General features: G+C 43.6%; 2 protein-coding genes across 2 annotated transcripts; one reads left to right on the plus strand and one right to left on the minus strand.

Moving 5' to 3' along the window:
• Positions 1-15,933: 15,933 nt before the first annotated feature.
• Positions 15,934-19,887, plus strand: LOC127294750 (phosphatidylinositol 4-phosphate 5-kinase 4). Its single transcript, XM_051324630.1, has 8 exons — positions 15,934-17,499; positions 17,620-17,787; positions 17,959-18,124; positions 18,224-18,340; positions 18,440-18,633; positions 18,804-18,889; positions 18,970-19,018; positions 19,332-19,887. Exons 1-8 carry the CDS (start codon positions 16,127-16,129, stop codon positions 19,618-19,620), a joined length of 2,442 nt encoding a protein of 813 aa, XP_051180590.1. The 5' UTR covers positions 15,934-16,126; the 3' UTR covers positions 19,621-19,887.
• Positions 19,873-20,534, minus strand: LOC127294751 (uncharacterized). The gene has a single exon (XM_051324631.2). The coding sequence runs from the start codon at positions 20,467-20,469 to the stop codon at positions 20,056-20,058; it is 414 nt and encodes a 137-aa protein (XP_051180591.1). The 5' UTR covers positions 20,470-20,534; the 3' UTR covers positions 19,873-20,055.
• Positions 20,535-22,296: the final 1,762 nt, after the last annotated feature.

Genomic DNA, 22,296 nt, shown 5'->3' on the forward strand with positions numbered 1-22,296 from the left:
TAGTATCCGCATGTGCAAAAACTGTCTTGCACCCGTTGTATGAACTTGTTGATTCTATCACACCCGATCATCACGAGATGCTTCGAAACGACAAGTCTTGGCAACGGTGCTACTAAGGATGAACACTTTATTATCTTGAGATTTTAGTGAGGGATCATCTTATAATGCTACCGTCGCGATCTAAGCAAAATAAGATGCATAAAAGGATTAACATCACATGCAGTTCATATGTGATATGATATGGCCCTTTTGTCTTTGCGCCTTTGATCTTCATCTCCAAAGCACGGACATGATCTCCATCATCTTCGGGCATGATCTCCATCATCGTCGGCGTAGCGTCAAGGTCAATGGCGCCGTCTTCATGATTGTCCTCCATGTAGCAACTATTACAACTACTTTGAAATACTACTCAACATGAAATTTAAAGACAACCATAAGGCTCCTGCCGGTTGCCACAATACAATAATGATCATCTCATACATATTCATCATCACATTATGGCCATATCACATCACCAAACCCTGCAAAAACAAGTTAGACGTCTCTAATTTGGTTTGCATATTTTACGTGGTTTAGGGTTTTCGAGTAAGATCTAATCTACCTACGAACATGAACCACAACGGTGATACTAGTGTTGTCAATAGAAGAGTAAATTGAATCTTCACTATAGTAGGAGAGACAGACACCCACAAAGCCTCTTATGCAATACAAGTTGCATGTCGAACGAGGAACAAGTCTCATGAACGCGGTCATGTAAAGTTAGTCCGAGCCGCTTCATCCCACTATGCCACGAAGATGCAAAGTACTCAAACTAAAGATAACAAGAGCATCAACGCCCACAAAACCATTGTGTTCTACTCGTGCAACCATCTATGCATAGACACGGCTCTGATACCACTGTAGGATAACGTTGCATAGAAAACAAAAAATTTCCTACCGCGAACACGCAATCCAAGCCAAGATGCAATCTAGAAGACGGTAGCAACGAGGGGGTATCGAGTCTCACCCTTGAAGAGATTCCAAAGCCTACAAGATGAGGCTCTTGTTGCTGCGGTAGATGTTCACTTGCCGCTTGCAAAAGCGCGTAGAAGATCTTGATCACGATCGCTTCCGGCGCCACGAACGGGCAGCACCTCCGTACTCGGTCACACGTTCGGTTGTTGATGAAGACGACGTCCACCTCCCCGTTCCAGCGGGCAGCGGAAGTAGTAGCTCCTCTTGAATCCGACAGCACGACGGCGTGGTGTCGGTGGTGGTGGAGAAGTCCGGTGGAGCTTCGCTAAGCGTGCGGGAAGTGGAGGAGCGGGGCGGCTAGGGTATGGGGAGAGGGGGGCGCCGACCACTATGGGGTGCGGCCACCTTGGTGGTGCTTGAGGTGGCCGGCCCCCTCCCCTTGGCCCCTCATTATATAGGTGGAACCCCAAGTGTTGGTCTCCAAGTCTTCGAATAAGACCCGAACCAAAAACCTTCCATATGGTGGGGAAACCTACCCAAGCTAGGACTCCCACTAGAGGTGGGAGTTCCACCTCCCATATGGGGGGTGGCCGGCCCCCTAAGGGGGAGTCCACTTGGGACTCCACCCCCACTAGGGTTGGCCGGCCATGGAGGTGGAGTCCCATGTGGACTCCACCTTCCTTGGTGGTTTCTTCCGGACTTTTCTAGAACCTTCTAGAACCTTCCATAGAACCTTCCGCGTCATTTTAATTCACATAAAATGACATCCTATATATGAATCTTATTCTCCGGACCATTCCGGAACTCCTCGTGATGTCCGGGATCTCATCCGGGACTCCGAACAAATATTCAAACTCCATTCCATATTCAAGTTCTACCATTTCAACATCCAACTTTAAGTGTGTCACCCTACGGTTCGTGAACTATGCGGACATGGTTGAGTACTTACTCCGACCAATAACCAATAGCGGGATCTGGAGATCCATAATGGCTCCCACATATTCAACGATGACTTTAGTGATCGAATGAACCATTCACATACAATACCAATTCCCTTTGTCACGCGATATTTTACTTGTCCAAGGTTTGATCTTCGGTATCACTCCATACCTTGTTCAACCTCGTCTCCTGACAAGTACTCTTTACTCGTACTGTGGTATGTGGTCTCTTATGAACTTATTCATATGCTTGCAAGACATTAGACAACATTCCACCGAGAGGGCCCAGAGTATATCTATCTGTCATCGGGATGGACAAATCCCACTATTGATCCATATGCCTCAACTCATACTTTCCGGATACTTAATCCCACCTTTATAACCACCCATTTACGCAGTGGCGTTTGATGTAATCAAAGTACCTTTCCGGTATAAGTGATTTACATGATCTCATGGTCATAAGGACTAGGTAAGTATGTATCGAAAGCTTATAGCAAATAACTTAATGACGAGATCTTATTCTACGCTTAATTGGGTGTGTCCATTACATCATTCATATAATGATATAACCTTGTTATTAGTAACATCCAATGTTCATGATTATGAAACTAATCATCCATTAATCAACAAGCTAGTTTAAGAGGCATACTAGGGACTTCTTGTTGTCTACATATCACACATGTACTAATGTTTCGGTTAATACAATTATAGCATGATATATAAACATTTATCATAAACATAAAGATATAAATAATAACCACTTTATTATTGCCTCTAGGGCATATCTCCTTCACCTCTATGCCGCCTGTACAAAGGTCTAAGGAGAAAGCTCGCATTGGATTTCTCGCTTTTGATTATTCTCAACTTAGACATCCATACCGGAACAACATAGACAACAGATAATGGACTCCTCTTTAATGCAGAAGCATTCAACAATTATTAATTTTCTCATATGAGATTGAGGATATTTGTCCAAAACTGAAACTTCCACCATGGATCATGGCTTTAGTTAGTGGCCCAATGTTCTTCTCTAACAGTATGCATGCTCAAACCATTCAACTCATGGTAAATCGCCCTTACTTCAGACAAGACGGACATGCATAGCAACTCACATGATATTCAACAAAGAGTAGTTGATGGCGTCCCCAGGAACATGGTTATCGCACAACAAGCAACTTAATAAGAGATAAAGTGCATAAGTACATATTCAATACCACAATAGTTTTTAGGCTATTTGTCCCATGAGCTATATATTGTAAAGATGAAGAATGGAAGTTTTAAATGTAGCACTCAAGCAATTTACTTTGGAATGGCGGAGAAATACCATGTAGTAGGTAGGTATGGTGGACACAAATGGCATAGTGTTTGGCTCAAGGATTTTGGATGCATGAGAAGTAATCCCTCTCAATACAAGGCTTAGGCTAGCAAGGTTATTTGAAGCAAACACAAGTATGAACCGGTACAGCAAAACTCACATAAAAGACATATTGCAAGCATTATAAGACTCTACACCGTCTTCCTTGTTGTTCAAACACCTTTACCAGAAAATATCTAGACCTTAGAGAGACCAATCATGCAAACCAAATTTTAACCAGCTCTATGTATTTCTGCACTAATAGGTGCAAAGTATATGATGCAAGAGCTTAATCATGAGCACAACAATTGCCAAGTATCACATTATTCAAGACATCATACCAATTACTACATGTAGCATTTCCCGTTTCCAACCATACAACAATTAACGAAGCAGTTTCAACCTTCGCCATGAAAATTAAAAGCTAAGAACACATATGTTCATACAAACCAGCGGAGCGTGTCTCTCTCCCACACAAGCATTTATTCAAACAAAAACAAAAACAAAACAAACAGACGCTCCAAGTAAAGTACATAAGATGTGACCGAATAAAAATATAGTTTCAAGGGAGGAACCTGATAATTTGTCGATGAAGAAGGGGATGCCTTGGGCATCCCCAAGCTTAGACGCTTGAGTCTTCTTGAAATATGCAGGGATGAACCACGGGGGCATCCCCAAGCTTAGACTTTTCACTCTTCTCGATCATATATCATCCTCCTCTCTTGACCCTTGAAAACTTCCTTCACACCAAACTTCTCATAAACTTCATTAGAGGGGTTAGTACTCAAAAAATTTGAATCCACCTTGGTCCTGTAGTGACATATTGCAAGAACTCAATAAAACATTAGCTACAGCTCTCCACGTGTAGAAAGCCTTGCTTAAAGTCCACGAGAGACAATGCAAAAAAACAGAGACAGAATCTGCCAAAACAGAACAGCTAGTAAAGACGAATTTTAAATAAATACTTCTGTTGCTCAAATCAGAAAACTCAAAACTAATGAAAGTTGCGTACATATCTGAGGAACACGCACGTAAATTGGCATATTTTTATGAGTTACCTACAGAGAAAATAGCCCAGATTCGTGACAGATAGAAATCTGTTTCTGCGCAGAAATCCAAATCTAGTATCAACCTTCGATTAGAGGCTTCACTTGGCACAACAAAACACAAAACTAAGATAAGGAGAGGTTGCTACAGTAGTAAACAACTTCCAAGACACAAATATAAAACAAAGTACTGTAGCAAAATAACACATGGGTTATCTCCCAAGAAGTTCTTTCTTTATAGCCATTAAGATGGGCTTAGCAGTTTTAATGATGCACTCGCAAGAAAGAGTATTTGAAGAAAAAGAGAGCATCAAGAAGCAAATCCAAAACATATTTAAGTCTAACCCTCTTCCTATGCATAAGAATCTTGTAAATAAACAAGTTCATGAGAAGCAAAGTAACAAGCATAGGAAGATAGAACAAGTGTAACTTCAACAATTTTAGCATATAGAGAGGTGTATTAGTACCATGAAAATTTCTACAACCATATTTCCCTCTCTCATAATAATTTTCAGTAGCTTCATGAATAAACTCAACAATACAACTATCACATGCAGCATACTTTTCATGATCCACAAACATATAATTTTTATCAAGCTCAAAAATAGTGGAATTAAAACTTTCAAACTCACTTTTATCAATAATATGACAAGACGATTGATCAATCTCAAGAGATATGGGACTCATAGATAAAGTCAAGAACTCTCCAATCCCATTTTCATTAGTAGTACAATTAATATTATCAAGTAACATAGGACCATCATCTAAAGATTTATCATAAACATTTGCTAAGCAAAATTCTTTAGTACAATGCATTTCGACATCAGGCACAAACAAAGCATTATCACAAGATTTATCAAAGTAGCATGGATTATCATAAATAACAGTAGCATAATTATTCTCACAAGTTTTACTCATAGGTAATATTTCAAGAGAATCCACAGGAACATAACATTCAACCTCTTTCGGTAAGCATGGAGGACAATCAAATAGTGTAAGAGATAAAGAGTTACTCTCATTAGAAGGTTGGCATGGGTAGCTAATCCATTCTTCCTCCTTTTGTTCATCACTCTCCTCTTCTTTTTCATCCAATGAGCTCTCAGGTTCATCAATTTCCTCCTCTTTTTCATCCAATGCGCTTTCAGTTTCATCAATTTCTTCTTCCACAGGTTCCTGCAAATTGTGAGTGCATTCTTGTGCATTAATGAGTCTCTCTTTATAATCAATGATATAAGGATTATCACTGTAACTTTCATTGAAAAAATTAAGGATAGAAGAGACATAATCTTTAAGGTCCTTACAAACAGCACAAGTTTCATAATTCTTAACCATGAAGGATTCTATCTCAGAGGCTCCCATAAATACGACAAATTGTTCTACCTCTTCGAACCCATAATGAATATAGCAATTCCGATTATAGCTCTTAATTAAAAATTCCTTACTAAAGCCACATTGAAATTTAAGATGTTTAGTATCCTGTTGAGAGCAACAGTTTATATCATGGCGTTTAAGCAACATTTTAGCAATTGTATTCAATTTTTCTATCACAGCACTCATTACTTTACCAGTTCTTGATTCTCTATAATTATTATAACATTCTATAAGCTCCAAGTAGGTTGTAGGTTCTCCCATAATAGCAGTTTTTAATTTTTAGGTTTTTCAAATTTTTATGGATTTTTGGGTATAAAATAAAACAAGAAAAAAAGAAATTAAGCAAAAGTAAACTAAGCAAAATAATACTAGACAGAAATAAACTAAGCACAAATAAACTAGACAAAATTAAACTAAGCAAAACAAAATAAAACAAAATAAAAACAGAGAGAGAGGTAGAGTGTACTCCCCAGGTGAACTTATGAGTAGAGCTATGCCTCCCCGGCAACGACGCCAGAAAAGTGCTTGATGCCCAGGACTGGCGCGTGGTTGATGAGGGAGGAAATGGTGTAGCTTTCCTTCGTTCCCCGGCAACGGCGCCAGAAAAGTGCTTGATGTCTACGCACACTCCTTTTCCTGTAGACAGTGTTGGGCCTCCAAGAGCAGAGGTTTGTAGAACAACAGCAAGTTTTCCCTTAAGTGGATCACCCAAGGTTTATCGAACTTAGGGAGGAAGAGGTCAAAGATATCCCTCTCATGCAACCCTGCAACCACAAAGCAAGAAGTCTCTTGTGTCCCCAACACACCTAATACACTTGTCAGATGTATAGGTGCACTAGTTCGGCGAAGAGATAGTGAAATACAGGTGGTATGAATAAGTATGAGCAGTAGTAACGGCACCAGAAAAGTGCTTGATGGCGTGTAGTTGATGGTGGTAATATTGCAGACAGTAGAAACGCGGTAAAACAGTAAACAAGCAGCGATAGCAGTATTTGCGAACAGGGCCTAGGGATCATACTTTCACTAGTGGACACTCTCAACATTGATCACATAATAGAATAAATAGATAGATGCTAGACTCTACACCCTCTTGTTGGATGATGAACACCACTAACTGTGTAGGATTACACGAACCCTCAATGCCGGAGTTAACAAGCTCCACAATATTCGATGTTCATATTTAAATAACCTTAGAGTGCATGACAGATCAACATAACCAAACCAAGTACTAACATAGCATGCACACTGTCACCTTCACGCTACGAAAGGAGTCATAGATCACATCAATACTATCATAGCAATAGTTAACTTCATAATCTACAAGAGATCACAATCATAGCCTACGCCAAGTACTAACGCGATGCACACACTGTCACCATTACACCGTGCAGGAGGAATAAACTACTTTAATAACATCACTAGAGTAGCATACAGATATATTGTGATACAAAACACATTGCAATCATAAAGAGATATAAATAAGCACTTCACTATGCCATTCATAACAGTGAATAAGTATTCTGTGAAATATAGCCTAAGAGACCCACACGGTGCACACACTGTCACCTTTACACACGTGGGACAAGGAGTCTCCGGAGATCACATAAGTAAAATCCACTTGACTAGCATAATGACATCTAGATTACAAGCATCATCATATGAATCTCAATCATGTAAGGCAGCTCATGAGATTATTGTATTGAAGTACATAGGAGAGAGATGAACCACATAGCTACCGGTACAGCCCTTAGCCTCGATGGAGAACTACTCCCTCCTCATGGGAGACAGCAGCGGTGATGAAGATGGCGGTGGAGATGGCAGCGGTGTCGATGGAGAAGCCTTCCGGGGGCACTTCCCCGTCCCGGCGGCGTGCCGGAACAGAGACTCCTGTCCCCCAGATCTTGGCTTCGCGATGGCGGCGGCTCTGGAAGGTTTCTCGTACCGTGGCTTTTCCGTCTCGAAGATTTAGGTCAGGGACCTTTAAATAGGCGAAGAGGCGGAGTCGGAAGGTCGACGAGGCGGTGACACAACAGGGGGGCGCGGCCCACCCCCTGGCCGCACCAGCCTAGTGTCTGGTGGGCCTGTGGCCCCCCTCTAGTGGCTCTCGGGTGTTCTGGAAGCTTCGTCCAATTTTAAGACTCTAGGCGTTGATTTCGTCCAATTCCGAGAATATTTCCTTACTAGGATTTCTGAAACCAAAAACAGCAGAAAACAGCAACTGGCTCTTCGGCATCTCGTTAATAGGTTAGTGCCGGAAAATGCATAAATATGACATAAAGTATGCATAAAACATGTAGATATCATCAATAATGTGGCATGGAACATAAGAAATTATCGATACATCAGAGACGTATCAATGGTCAACGCGATTTGTACGCGCTAGAATCACTGGACGGCATTGGTAATTAATCCTAGGGTGATATAACCCATTGCAATGGAACCTCCACCATATCAACACATACCATGGTTCCATTGCCAGCCACATAGTCATATTCATAGTTGGAAAGTAACATTTCATTTGCGATGCAGGAATGATAAGTATATAGCTTTGCATTAAAGTAGTAGAAAATACTCAAGTTGACATGAGCAAGGGTGAACTTGCCTGTGGACTGCGAGATAGTGCAGTTCAATGCAGTTGATGGAACCTGGACCTCGGGTTCTATAAGAAGCATCATTGTCCGGTAAGGACAATGTTATAAAATCCAAATAATGCAATCATGGATGTATTATTTTATGTTGGATCCCTTTACCCCGTTGAGTTATACTACCTCCGTCCCAAGGAATAAGGCGCACGCGTGTTCCAAGACGAACTTTGACCATAAAAATTGAGCAGCAAAATCTTAATTATATTTTATGTAATTAGTATCGCTAGATTCGTATTGAAAATCACTTTCTAATGATGCTAATTTCATACAAACAATCTTTATATATTTAAAGCAAATCTTGGTCAAACAAAAATCACGTAAAACGAGGGTGCCTTAATCCTTGAATCGGAGGTAGTATCAATTTAGGGTTGCGTTTAAGATTTATGTCTTTGACAGTAACTTGCAATTGATTTAAAAGTATAAATCATTTTAATTCACACAAAGTACAACAATTCAAAGTAAAACTATTTTACTTGATGATTCCCTTAATCATTCCAAAAATAATTTGAAATTATAGAATTACCTCTATAGTTTTTGGAATAAAAAGGAATATAGTATTCTTCTTGGAAAAATACCCTTTTCCAATAGAAATGACTTGGAATAGTAGAATTTCATTTTGAAATGTTTGAAAATAAGTCTTTGAACTTATTTGAGATTTTTTCCTTGAATTTTAAATACAAGGAAATAATAGTTTAGAATTCCAAGTTATTATTTAAATTCTTAAAATTCATAATTTTGAATTTGTTTCATAAATTTCATTTCATAATTTATTCTTGTTAAGATTTATTTTTCATTCATTAATCCAATTTTTAGTGGATTTTTAGAGTTGTATTTGATTTATTAAAAATTGGTAAAGTTCTGGCCTTTTATTAAATGTCAAAAGACCAAAATAACCCTCTGGCCCCTATTGGGCCCAGCCCAATTACCTAAAGCCCAGGGACAGCCCAATAAGGCTATTCCCTTTTGGGTCAGTGGCGCCGAACGGCCCACCTCTCTCTCACTCACTCGGCCCTCTCTCTCTCTCGTTCACCTCTAACCCTAACCTCCTGCGACGCCGTGGCGATGGCGTTGCCGCCATGGCCGCCGCCTCGCTCCGGCCAGCTCCGTGCTCCCCCGCCGTAGCCACCTACCGAACCAGAACCGCCGTGTGCAGATCTATCGATCTGTCCGCGTGGTTTTCCCCTTCTCTTCCTCTCCTGGCGAATCGCCTCCGTTCTGGATCTCGTGGAGAATCGCCTCGACGAACTCCGGCGAGTTCTCGTCCTCGCCGACGATGGGTGCGCTCCTGGGGTTGACTTGGTGCGGGTGCTGCTCGCAGTACTCGTGCCGTCGCCTCAGGTGCTCGCTACGGTGGTGTTGGGTTCGCCGGCGTAACGTCGGCGCCTACCCTGGACTTGCAGCTGTTAGGGCCGCGCGAGCACTGCCTCGCCATGCCCTAGCTTCGCTCTGTGCGCAAGTAAGTACTTCACCTCCTCCTTCTCTTCTGTGCGCCTCCCTTGCTACTGTTCTTCTTCCTCCTCATGCTCTGTTGCTCTCTGGTGATCCTGTGATCACGCAGAGCTATGCCATAGCTTCTCAATCTTCCTATGCTTCTAGTTACTGCAAGCTCATGGCCAAATTACCAGTTACTGGTACTGACCAATGTTGCTTTGCTTGCTATTCATGCTGTGCTTGCTTACCTTGCTGTTCCTAGCATGCCCTGTACTTGCCATGCTCTATTGTGCTTGCTCAAAAGCTTGCTATGCCATGCTATGCTTGATTATGGCTTGCTTGTGCTTACTGGTATATCATGCTTGCTTGTCTAGGTGTACTTGTGATGCATCAGTGACACCTGTGTGTGTGCCAGTGGTGCCTATGATATGCCTCTGTGCTTCCTATGCAAGCTAGTGATCCATTGGATCATTCTTTGCTTGTTGGCTAGCTTCCCTGTGTAGCTTGGCTTGCTTTAATTGATCCATTTGATCAATTCAATGTCAGTGATGGCTTACTGATTAATTCTGTGGTCAAATGATTCAATTCCTTGTGATGCTGATGCTCAGCATCACTATGCTGTTGCTTATTCAAGCTACTGGACTTGCTCCAGTGGCTATGATGCAGTGATTAAACTGTGTTGCCTTATATTATGTTGCTGTCAGTATTAAGCATGGATCTGTGATAAATTCATGCTTGAATTAATTAAATTATGATGAACTGCTTATGCAGTAATGATTTAAATGACTTGCTTGCAAATGATTTGGCTATTCTTGATTGTCTAGCAAGCAATTGAATCTGAATCCATTCCTGGATAATGATGTGCTATATTTGGCTTTCTTTTAATTGGTGCTAAGTGTGATGTGACCTCAGTGGCCTTGCTACTGATTGGTTGCTCACCTATCTAATTGGATCTTCTGGCTACTCAACCTTTGCTTGCATATTTGGGAATCATACTTGATATGAATGCCAATATGTTTACCTGATGAAAATCTAGGGTTTACTGATGGTTCATAGCTTAGGATTTACTGTGTAGTCTTATTAGCTGCTAATCCTTGCAATTCATCTACTGGTGATATCTGTGCATCTGATCTGGCTATTGTGTGCATTTGTGCATGTGTGCTAGTTTCTGTGTACAAGATCTGTACCTAGATGCTTTTCTATTTTTAGTAGCTTTTTGACTGGCAGTAATCCTTGGTGAAAACCAAGTGATGATCTACCCATATGAGCATCTGCTCATTCCCATGCTTATTTCATGCATATATGATGGATCAGATCCATTGGATCTGTCCAGGAACTTGGTATACCTTGTTCCAGCTCCTAGTGTGAAATATTTGGTTGATGCAGACTTGGGGTTTTTGTGCACAGCCCTTCACCTCCAGTTTCTGGTTGAGCTTCTCAGGTCACCATGATTCCTGGAGCTAAGTGGTTGTGTTGGTTTCTGTTCTTGGTTATGAACTGGATGAACTGGTGCTGGTTCTTGCTTCACCCTTACCTGATGATTTGCATATCTGGTCGACTGTCATGGTTCTAGGGTTTGTGTGCTATTTATATGGCCTCTACTTCTTCACTGGCCATGACACACAAGCTTGGTTACTTTATGACTCACCCCTTGCATTGCCTTGCTGTTGCTTGGCTAGCAACAGCCTTCATATGGTGAAACTTGAGCCCCTGTGCCTCGCTCAGTGTTGGTCTGCCTGTGTCTATCTTGTGGTGTCCAGGAATTTGGACAAGCACAAGTGTGCTGTGACAGTTTGCACTGTCCAAACTGAATTTCCTGTGATTTTTTACTAACTGTCCAAACTGAACTTTGCTAACACTGATATTCTGTCTAGTATTTGTTCTTTGTTTGGCAGGTTTGAACTATGGCCAGAAGATCATCCTCAAGCCACTTAGTTTAGGTTTAGTTTGGAATAAGCTTGTAATTTTCCTTTTCTTTTATTCTGATCATTATGTCTCAATTCTTGTATCAAGAATATTGTAAAGACTTTGTATTTGTGTTGTATATCAATAAAGCTCAAGTTTTGGTTTATGAGCTTTGTATAATGTAATGTTTATAATCTTGATTAAATATTGTATTTGACATTCACTTTGAAATTCAAAGTGATTTGAATTTATATCTTGTGTTTGAATTTTAAATTCATTGTTTATATTGTGTGATGTGTATAGTTAAATGCTTAACACTTATCAAATGCAATCATTCCCCAAAGTAACAAGTTACAAAAGAGATCATGTCGAAATTTCCCTAACTCACATTACCTAACCCTAAGTGCAAAATGAGAGAGAACCTCGATCCCTCTTAGGTTTAGTTGCAATAAGGCGCGAAAATTTCCCCCGTTTTGCGATGAAATGCACATCCCATTTCTAAATCTACCATTCGTTGTTCCTATGTTCTGAGTTATTACAAAATCGCCGCTTGGAACAGAAAAAGGTGAGATAGGGAAAAGGGGACGTGGGCTGCCTGGATTGTTCTATGGGCCCACGTTCATTGCAGCACCGCTTTGACCAATTACCAATGCTATCCTCCACCGTTTTGACCGCAGGAAGGGATAAATAGAGTGGCTGGCAGGGCATAGGCACTCAAGAAAAAAAAACTACAAACAAAACCATGATATCTACAGTGGTAATAAGGTTAACGTGTCAAACGCTAATTGGAAAAAACTTATAGGTGAACAGTTGCTCAATCGTTGTGGTAACAACAAACACCTTCAGCTTTGATATATAGTAAATATAAATATAAATATGTTAAAATATAGCCTCTTCCATAGATCATACTCTCTCAAGACCGACATAAATATTTTGTCCCCTTTTCTCAACTTGTGATAGAATGGGTCCAAGAACGAGACCTTTCTACATCGTTCACCACCAGGCGCTATGTGTTGTCAAAGTCTCGATTTGGCACGGTTTCTCATTTTGGCCGGTTCTGCATGCATGCATGGTTACCTTATTTGGATGTTTGCATTCTTTGTCCGCTTCTCTGATCAGAAGTCGCTGCAAAATCGGACGAGCCGGCCTTTCAAACAGGAAACACGTCCTTTTGAGAAATCGGAGGACACGTGTTGCTATCCCAGGACTAGAAATATCATTGTATGCAGTATATTCATTGTTCTTTATTTAGCCACAGATACATGGACTATTCATATAGAAAATACTGCTAGTACACTGATTATCAACATCGAAATTTTAAAATTATGGCTTGTGCTTCCATAGATTTCAAATATCGAAACGTTTTCTGAGTGAAACACAAGGACGACTGAGATTGATCGATACATGTTCGGGATTATTGGTAGGATAGCTGAGATTAAACGATACCCCTTGGGGGTGGTTTACAATGTTTTGAGATTTGGTGGTCCATTTTTCTATAAAAAAATATATATTAATTAAAAAAGATACTAATTGGTGGTTCGTCAATTTCAAGATCCAATTCATCGGCTCAGTCTACCGGAGGTGCTCATAGGGGTAGAGTGTGTGTGCGCGTTCATAGGGGTGAGTGTATGCACGTGTATGTAAGCGTCTATGTTTGTACTGTGTTTTTTTAAAGATATTAATTACACCCATCCTCTAAAACAACACAGTGCCCTAATAACAATATAGATGCACACAGCAAAAAAAATTACATATTAGAAAACCCCGGTACAGAGATCTATTCCTTGTAGCAGCGACCCAAACACCATGGGTACACTACCAGAACTCCATCTTCTCCAAAAGCGACGCCTCCAAGAAGGAAATAGTACACAAGAGCCGCCGTCGCTATTGACCCTGGAGAAAGTCCGCGCTCACAAAACAATGCCTCCAACAAGGCTATTGCTAGGTACATCCAGTTAAGGCCAGACCTTAGATTTACACCCTGCAAGTTTAGAATCTGAATTCTCCCGTATTGTCGGCCACACTTGCCATTACCACTTCTCCAAGTCACAAATCACCAAAGACAATTCCTCATCACCACCGGTACTTGAACCACCATTACTAATCCTCAGAACTCAGCTTCCGTGTCATTCTCCGTGATCTACTTCACCATGGATTGGAACTAAAGACATGTTCCCATGATGGAAACAACCTGCAGAGCTTCGAATCGCTCCCGCTGAAACCAAATGGCCAGAAAAACATGGTTGCACATGACCGAATACCATCCCATCCAACAATCTCTAGGCATGTTGTCCATTTGAAGTTCGTCGGCTGAGTCTTCCGAAACTCGACACTCTGACTAGATCAATGGAGACATGCATCAAGCAGATCATCTTAATGTCGTGACAGAGATCCTAGGACCACCACCTTTATTCATGTCGTGCGAGCAGCCCCCACGCCACCCGCCGGCGACCTGCCAAATGTGGGATGAACACCACAAACCATCCAGGCCGACCGCCTTCGGCGGAGAAGGAGGGCGCCACCGCCTTGGTATCCTTGTGTTGCGGGACTAGCCTAGCCTCTAGGGGCCATCGACGGAGACGTCGTGGTGCAGGGGGAGGAGTGTCCAATCCGAAACCCTTGGGCCCAGATTGGCCCAACGCCACCACACAACCTGAGTCGCCTGCCACCGTACAGTACGCCAAAGACCGGTCGCCGCCAGCCCGCATCACCATCGTTGAGGATGGAGCGGATGTCCGTCGCCAACCTCCAGATCGCGGGCGAGGAAGATCCACCGACGCCGCCACACGGGCTTTGCCCGGCAACGTTGCCAACGGCGGCGGGATGGGGAGGGGGAGACGGGTGGCCCAAGACACAGGCGGCTAGGCGTCCTGGTGCGGCACGCCGCCGCATGAGGAGGCACAAACCTTAAAATTATACTCACTCTGTCATGTAAAGGACGTCATAGATTTTTCTTAAGTATAACCTTAAGATACTTGAAAACAACATGAGAGCATGCACTTTCAAGAGTAAAAAAAATTGTCTTAGCAAAAAAAAAAAGCTTCGATCCTCAAAGGTAATTTAAGGGTCCACATAACTTTATATGGAAAATTAACTCTCGTAGCAATTAGAAAGGAATATGTTGATTTCACATAAAAACATCCGATTTAGTCAATAACCACACTAGCCTATCCCGCTCTTCAGTCAAACTAACATGAATGCAAGTTTCCAAAAGTTGTAACCACATCTCTTAAGTTTCATTGTGTAAGAACCTTATGACTTCTCAAAAAACCTCAAACCGTGTAGTGAAAACCGTATTAATAGTAACATTATGTCTACAGCACAAATTATACAACCGTGGGAAACTTTGGCATAATGGCCTATGTCGAACTCAACTATCCTCCCAAAATCGAGTCTTGATGCCATCACCGATTACTCTTTTACAACAACTATACAAAACATCTTTTACGAACACCAAACCTGACCAAAAGTGTGAATGAGCATCGCTTGGCTTGCATTGAGTAAAAGTCCCTTTTCTGAGGTACTTTGCCCTAACAAAATCCCGCCATATACCCTCTTCATTCTCAAACCTCTAAATCCACTTATCGAGAAGACTAATATTCTTAAGACGCAAATTTATAACCCCAAGTCCTCCTTGGTGTTTTTTTTGGCCGACATACATCAACCCGTTTAACTAAACGGTATTTCTTTACGTTTTGCTTATTTTGCCAAAGCATGCGAGCCCAAAGTCATATCTTTTCAAGAACCCTTTTGGCATAATGAAAAACAAAATCATAAAACTAGATACATTGCTGAGAGAAGATTCAATTAAAATCAACCTAGATCCTATCGAAGTAAGACTGCCTTTCCACCTAGCAATATTATTCTCTATCTTATCCTCGGTGCTTTTCCTCGCAAACACATGTAATGCATAGGCACCCCAAAATACTTAGACGGGAAAAATACATAAGATAAATTTTAATCAAGCCCATAAGTTGCTAAAAAATACATAAGATAAATTTTAAATTCCTAGCACTTTCTAAACAATCTTCGAATATGAAAATTGTACCATCAGCATATTGTATAATTGCTGGATTTAACCTGTTTCAATTTTAATTTGTGAATGGGCTGCGTCAAATATTTCGGGCTAGAGAGGTAGTTGAATGTTATTGTGGCTGCCAAAAGAAAAGAAAAGGTTTTTGCAAGTTCGGGGGGAAAGGTGGTACGGGACTACGGGTGCAAGAGGCTTGAAAATTCGACCGCCCTGGCTCCCTCCAAATGTCGAGCTCTCCTCCATGCGGGCTCCTTCCCCGACAACTCCTCTCATCCTCCAACATTTATTTCCCTCTCCAGCGTCCTCACCCAAAACTCTCGCGCGCCATGCAACGCAACGCCATGGCTTCCTCCGTCGACGTCCTTCTCCCCTAGCTTGTTGCCTCGCGCGGGCATTCTTTCTTTAACCGATCTATCTGACAGCCTCCATCACGTTCACGTCACGCCACCATGACGGGGGGCAAGATGAACCAGATCCCGGCTCCGGCCAGCCGGCTGTGGGAGGCGGGGATCCGCAAGCTCAACACCACCATGGCCATCCGCCGAGGTAGCTCCGTATTTCCAGCCACCGGACCCGCCGTGATCGACGGCGACCCAGCCATCGCCCTCTCCGTGGTTGCCTCTTCCAACACCATCTACGGCTATGACGTTGTCGAAAACGACGCCGACAGCGCTGCCACCGAGGAGAATGACGAAGACGAGGACGACGAGGATGAGGAGGACGAGGACGAGGAGGAAGACGACGAGTCAGCGGTCTCGGTCACCCACTCGGAGCAGCTGCTCCCCAGCGGCGACTTCTACCAGGGTGGCGTCAGCGAGGACCTCCCGCACGGCTCCGGCAAGTTTTTGTGGACCGACGGCAGCATGTACGAGGGCTCGTGGCGCCGGGGGCGCGCGTCCGGGCGTGGCAAGTTCTCCTGGCCCTCCGGCGCAACCTACGAGGGCGACCTCGCCGGCGGCTACATGCACGGACACGGCACCTACATCGGCGAGTTCGGGGACACGTTCGCGGGACACTGGGCCAACAACTTCCGGCACGGCCGCGGCACGCAGGCGTACGCCAACGGCGACGTCTACGACGGACACTGGCGCGACGGGCGGCAGGACGGGCACGGCCGCTATATTTGGCGGTACGGGCACGAGTACATCGGCACGTGGAAGGCCGGCGAGATGCACGGCTGCGGCACCGTGATATGGGCGGACGGCGACCGGTACGACGGCGCGTGGGAGGACGCCAAGCCAAAGGGCCAGGGCACGTTCCGGTGGGCTGACGGCAGCATGTACATCGGGGTCTGGTGGCAGGAGCAGGAGTCTGGCGAGACCAACGCCAAGAGCGGCGTCTACTACCCTCCTTCCGGTGGGCCGGCCGTGCCCATGCCGCCGCGGGAGCCCAGGGAGGCGATCACCAAACTGCTGGAGGAGCTGGAGGTGACGGAGGGGAAGGTGGCGTCGCTGCTGCCGTCGCAGAAGATAGTCACGTGGCCCGGGGTAGAGGCCGTGCTCAAGAAGCCGGTGTGGCGGCCGCCGGAGCCCGAGCAAATCCAAGGGAGGAGGTCCAGCGTGCACAGGATGAGCAGTGTGTCGGACATGGACAACATTCCCGAAGCGGAGGAGGCCCCGGCCCCGGCCCAGACGCAGTCCGGCCAGTTCCTGGCCGGCGGCAGCGAGGATGCGCAGGCCAGGGCGGCGTCAGTGGAGAGGGCGTGGCTGCGAGCGACGTCGTGCATGCGCGCCCCGCCGAAGCCGGCGAAGAAGCAGGGGGAGACCATATCCAAGGGGCACAAGAACTACGAGCTCATGCTCAACCTCCAGCTTGGCATCAGGTGCGCGCGCCGGCCAAACAATTGCCATGAATTTGAATCTGTCTCTGTCTCTGCCGGCAGCTGCCATTGCACTGACACGAAACGATCACCATGAACTCAATTTGTTTGGAGCTCGAGCAGGCATGCTGTGGGGAGGCATTCTGCGCCAAACACGCTGGATCTGAAATCAAGGGCGTTTGATCCCAATGAGAAGGTGTGGACGAGGTTTCCTCCTGAAGGATCAAAGCACACACCGCCTCACCAATCCTGCGATTTCCGGTGGAAGGACTACTGCCCCTTGGTCTTCAGGTCCGAAATATTTTTTGCATTATTTGGATTGAACCAGTCCCTTCAAAAACTGAAGAAATTTGATAAAAGTTATTGATTGACTACAGTTCATGTATCACCCAAAATTGAAGAGCAAAATGCGAATATTGCACTACCTACTGAAATGACTGATCTTGTGTGATCTTACTCCAGGACATTGCGCAAGCTCTTCGACGTTGACCCAGCAGACTACATGATCTCCATTTGCGGCGATGATGCGCTCCGGGAGCTATCATCGCCTGGCAAAAGTGGAAGCTTCTTCTACCTCACCAACGATGACAAGTACATGATCAAGACAATGAAGAAAGCAGAAGTTAAGGTAAGCTATTAAGATACAAATAAATATATTCCCTTTATTGAAAGAAATTAAATATGGCATTGCAAGATCTGATTTTGTGGTTTTTGGTGTTATGAACAGGTGCTTCTTAGGATGCTTCCAGCCTATTATAAACATGTACGCAATTACGAACATACTCTAGTGACCAAGTTCTTTGGCCTGCACTGTGTTAAAATCACAGGAGGTATTCAGAAAAAGGTTAGGATGCGTTGAACAGTTGGTGTGTTCGTTGAAAATGACCATCAGGGAAGATATACGCCTGAGTATATGCTCAGGTTTTGTTGCTATTTCATTCAGGTTCGGTTTGTCATAATGGGGAACCTCTTCTGCTCTCACTATGCGATTCATCGGCGTTTTGATTTGAAAGGATCTTCGCAAGGTCGCATGACCGACAAACCCCTTGATCAAATTGATGAGCACACCACTCTGAAGGATCTTGATCTCAATTTTATTTTCCGGTTAGGAGGAACTTGGTTCCAGGACTTCTGCAGGTATGTTTACATCCGCCAATTGTGTGCAAAAGATTTATTTTATCTGGTTACGCTGTAATGCTAGTACTAAATGTCCTAAATTAATCACCCAAAACGGGTACTCCTAAAAAAGTGTGTTTAAAAGTCACTTAACCATCCTTGTATTATCGTTTATGTTTCTTAATTACCAGGCAAGTGGACAAAGATTGCGAGTTGCTAGAGCAGGAGAGGATCATGGATTATAGTCTTTTAGTCGGCATTCACTTCAAAGATCGACGTAAACATATGATTACCTCATAAAATATAGTATTTTGAATTCAGATGCCCTGAAAAATAATCTCTCCTTTCCTGTTACAGATTGTACTAATGCTGACAACGGTGCTGCTGAAGATTCTGAACAAAATAGGTATATCACAAATGCAATTTACAGCAATTCGCTACCAAATATTTGTAGAATATGCATGACAATACTGTTTTCAGTTCTTAACTTCTTATCGATGCAACACAATTAGACTTGCATTGGAAAGGTCAAGTAATGTGATCCACTTCTTCAGTGGAACATGGTATCGCCCTGTTCCTGAAGAAATAGGCAGTGCTTAACTGCTTACTAACTACCAACTCAAACATGCTGTCAAACAAAACAAAAACTACCAACTGAAAGATCACTACTCTCAACTGAAGACACTTGCAGGCCTCACAACATAGTATGATCTTTGCAGGAAATTACCACTGAAACTGGGGATCGCCATGCAGTCGAGGGTGGAGAACGTTGTGCGGAACCCCGAGAGCGAGTCGCCTCTCATCGGCGATCCCACCGGAGAATTTCGGGAGGTGGTCCTCTTCTTCGGCATCATTGACATCCTGCAGGACTACGACATCAGCAAGAAGCTGGAGCACGCCTACAAGTCCCAACTCTATGACCCCAACTCTATATCTGCCGTCGACCCCAAGCAGTACTGCAAGCGGTTCAGAGACTTCATATACAGGGCTTTCACTGAAGATGTGTAGTGATTTCTCATTTGCTCCATTGAGAAAAGGAAAAAAAGATCTGATTCTTCCGACCATAGATGGGCGGGCGACGTGTCGGCACGGCAAATTTTGGTTCAGCTGGAAATTGTTCATAGGTTCTGTACATTTCACAAATGATATCCTCATTTAATTAGAGCTAGCGTAACCGCGATCATGCTGAGATTGGCATGGAAAGGATGTAGAACAGAGAGTGTTATTCATGTAACCATTGCTTCATTTCTTAATAAACCGCATCATATCGCTGAACTGAACCAGTCCAAGCAGAGCATTACATCGTCGTTCGTCAGATAAAATCGACAGGGAATTCAGAACAGCATGACTAGAATTACACAGTAGAACAAACAAACAAACGATAGCAGAGGATCAATGAATCATTCGTCAGTTGGTTCTATCTCCAGCTCCGGCCGGCGCCGGCTAGTCCTGGAGGCACTCCTCGTCGGCGGAGGGCAGCGGGAAGCGGCAGCAGGGACATACCCGGCTGACCCGGAGCCACCGGAAGATGCAGCCCTCGTGGAAGGAGTGCGAGCAGGGCATTGTCCTGAGGTGGACGTCGCCGCCTTCCTCCTCGAAGTCCTCAAGGCACACTGCGCAGCACTCCTCCCTCGTCTCGCCGGCCACCGGCACGCGCAGGCCAGCTATGGCCTCGCTCGACGCCGGGTCAAAGCAAGAGAAGCAGCCGCCAGCCCTCACGTCCTGGGCGGCAGCGTCCCGCTCCGGCCGCACCCTGTCGAAGAACCCACGTCTAGTGCTGTCCCGGCGGGTGTGGTCTTGGAAGCTCCGCTCGTCGGGCACGTAGTTGGGCACTATCACGGTCAGGGGGAACGCCATTTTGCCCCAAGAGCTAGCTAGCCCCGGAGGACGAAGGCGATCAGGCGAAAGTGATGGCGATGGCGATCGATGCCGATGAGAGAATTAGCTTTGATCGTTCATGGGGTATATATTTGAGCTCAAGTGCCACCTGGGGCAGAGTGAGACGTCAGACGAAGAAGGGAGCACGTAACAGTATTACGCGTCTCTTCGAAAGTATTACGCGTCCTCCATTTTGTTTTATCTCTGAATTGCGCAACTGTTCGTTAGCTAAGCCAGAAAGTGATTTGATCTCGGTGCCACAATTCTTAGAAAGAAAATTCTTTCTTTTTTATGTTTGGAAAAACGACAAGAGGATTGCCTGATCAGACTATATAAGCAGAGGAAGTGCTATAAACGCATTACCATTTCCGTACCGGTGCGTACTACTACCTCTGTTTCGGTTTTTTTAGAAAACTAAATTAGCTTTCTAAAATATTACATTTTGGAAGGGAGATAATAACTTCAAGAGACTGAAAACTTTAGCGTCGAACAACAAGAAAAGTTCGTGTGGAGAGTACTTGAACAAACAGAAATACGAGATGACCGATGAGTTTTTTGTAAGTTATCAAACAAAGCAAAACAAAACACCATTTATACCGAATATAGACACTACAACCTCCACTTTGGGGCAGGTAACAAATGTTACGCGTCCCTTTGAAAGAAAAAAACAGTAGTACGCATTCTCCATTTTGTTTTATCTCTGAATTGCCCAATTGTTCGTTAGCTTAGCCAGAAAGTGATTTGATCTCGGTACAACAATTCTTGGGAAGAAAATTCATTTGTACGACAAGATGATTGCCTGATCAGACTATATAAGCAGAGGACATCTGAGATTTGGTTAGTTGTACGTCGGTTAAAAACGCACTCGGGCGGCTCGTGCGGGCTGCTCCAGCGCTGCTACAAACCCTAGAAGCAGAACCCGCCCGATGTACTCCCTCCGGACGCTGCCATTTATTATCAAACAAAGCAACAAAAAAAAAACCGAAAAGCAACTTTGGCACGTGAACACTACTGTTCCCGTTTTTTTTAAAAAAAAACATATTTCTAGGATTTCCAAAAATCTGGGCTTAAATCTGCACGTACATAGAAATCTTATGAATGTATTGTAGAAATTTTGGAAGAAAATATGTTGTATTATGAACTATATAAAAAGACAAATTTATAATAAAAATTATCCCTATACACAACCACAAATTTGTTTTTTTTTGTAGCTCAAAATAAAACATAATTTCTACTGAAACTTTGCACGAGTATTCATGACATATGTATGTATTTATGGAATAAATTTTATGATTTTTTAAAATACAAAAATAGAGCTTTTGAATATTTTAAATTCGAGAGCACTAATACTCATGTGCACCAAATCTGTATCAAAAAAACACCATATACCAAATATAGGACACTACAACCTCCACTTCGGGCCAGGTAATAGTGTTATGCGTCCCTTTGAAAGAAAAACAGTAGTATGGTCCTCCATTTTACAACTATAGGACACTACAACCTCCACTTTGGGGTGGGTAACCGGTACGGGTAAGCTCCTCCCGTACCGTCCGCCCGTACTGGGTGCCAGAGCATTTCCAAGGTCAAACCATATAACTTTCATGAAGGGAGCCAGTCTAGAAGGAGAGCCATTCATCGCTAAACAGAGCCGCCATGCACCAGATCTATCTGCAACTCACCGGAGGAGATTCACCACCAGGTTCATCAATTTCCTCTTCAATCCCCTCCATAGTCATAGCCATCACCATGTAATAGAGATCTCCTTGAGAATTGATAACCATTGTAAGAATATTTGATTCAATCTAA

The sequence above is a fragment of the Lolium perenne genome, chromosome 4 (genome assembly GCF_019359855.2).
Source record: "Lolium perenne isolate Kyuss_39 chromosome 4, Kyuss_2.0, whole genome shotgun sequence".
Lineage (NCBI taxonomy): Eukaryota > Viridiplantae > Streptophyta > Magnoliopsida > Poales > Poaceae > Lolium > Lolium perenne.

Coding starts and splice junctions, on each gene's coding strand:
- LOC127294751 (XM_051324631.2), bottom strand. CDS start 20,469: ATGGCGTTCCCCCTGACCGTGATAGTGCCCAACTACGTGCCCGACGAG.
- LOC127294750 (XM_051324630.1), top strand. CDS start 16,127: ATGACGGGGGGCAAGATGAACCAGATCCCGGCTCCGGCCAGCCGGCTG. Junction 17,788..17,958: donor TACTGCCCCTTGGTCTTCAG/GTCCGAAATATT, acceptor ATCTTACTCCAG/GACATTGCGCAAGCTCTTCG. Junction 18,634..18,803: donor TGGTTCCAGGACTTCTGCAG/GTATGTTTACAT, acceptor CTTAATTACCAG/GCAAGTGGACAAAGATTGCG.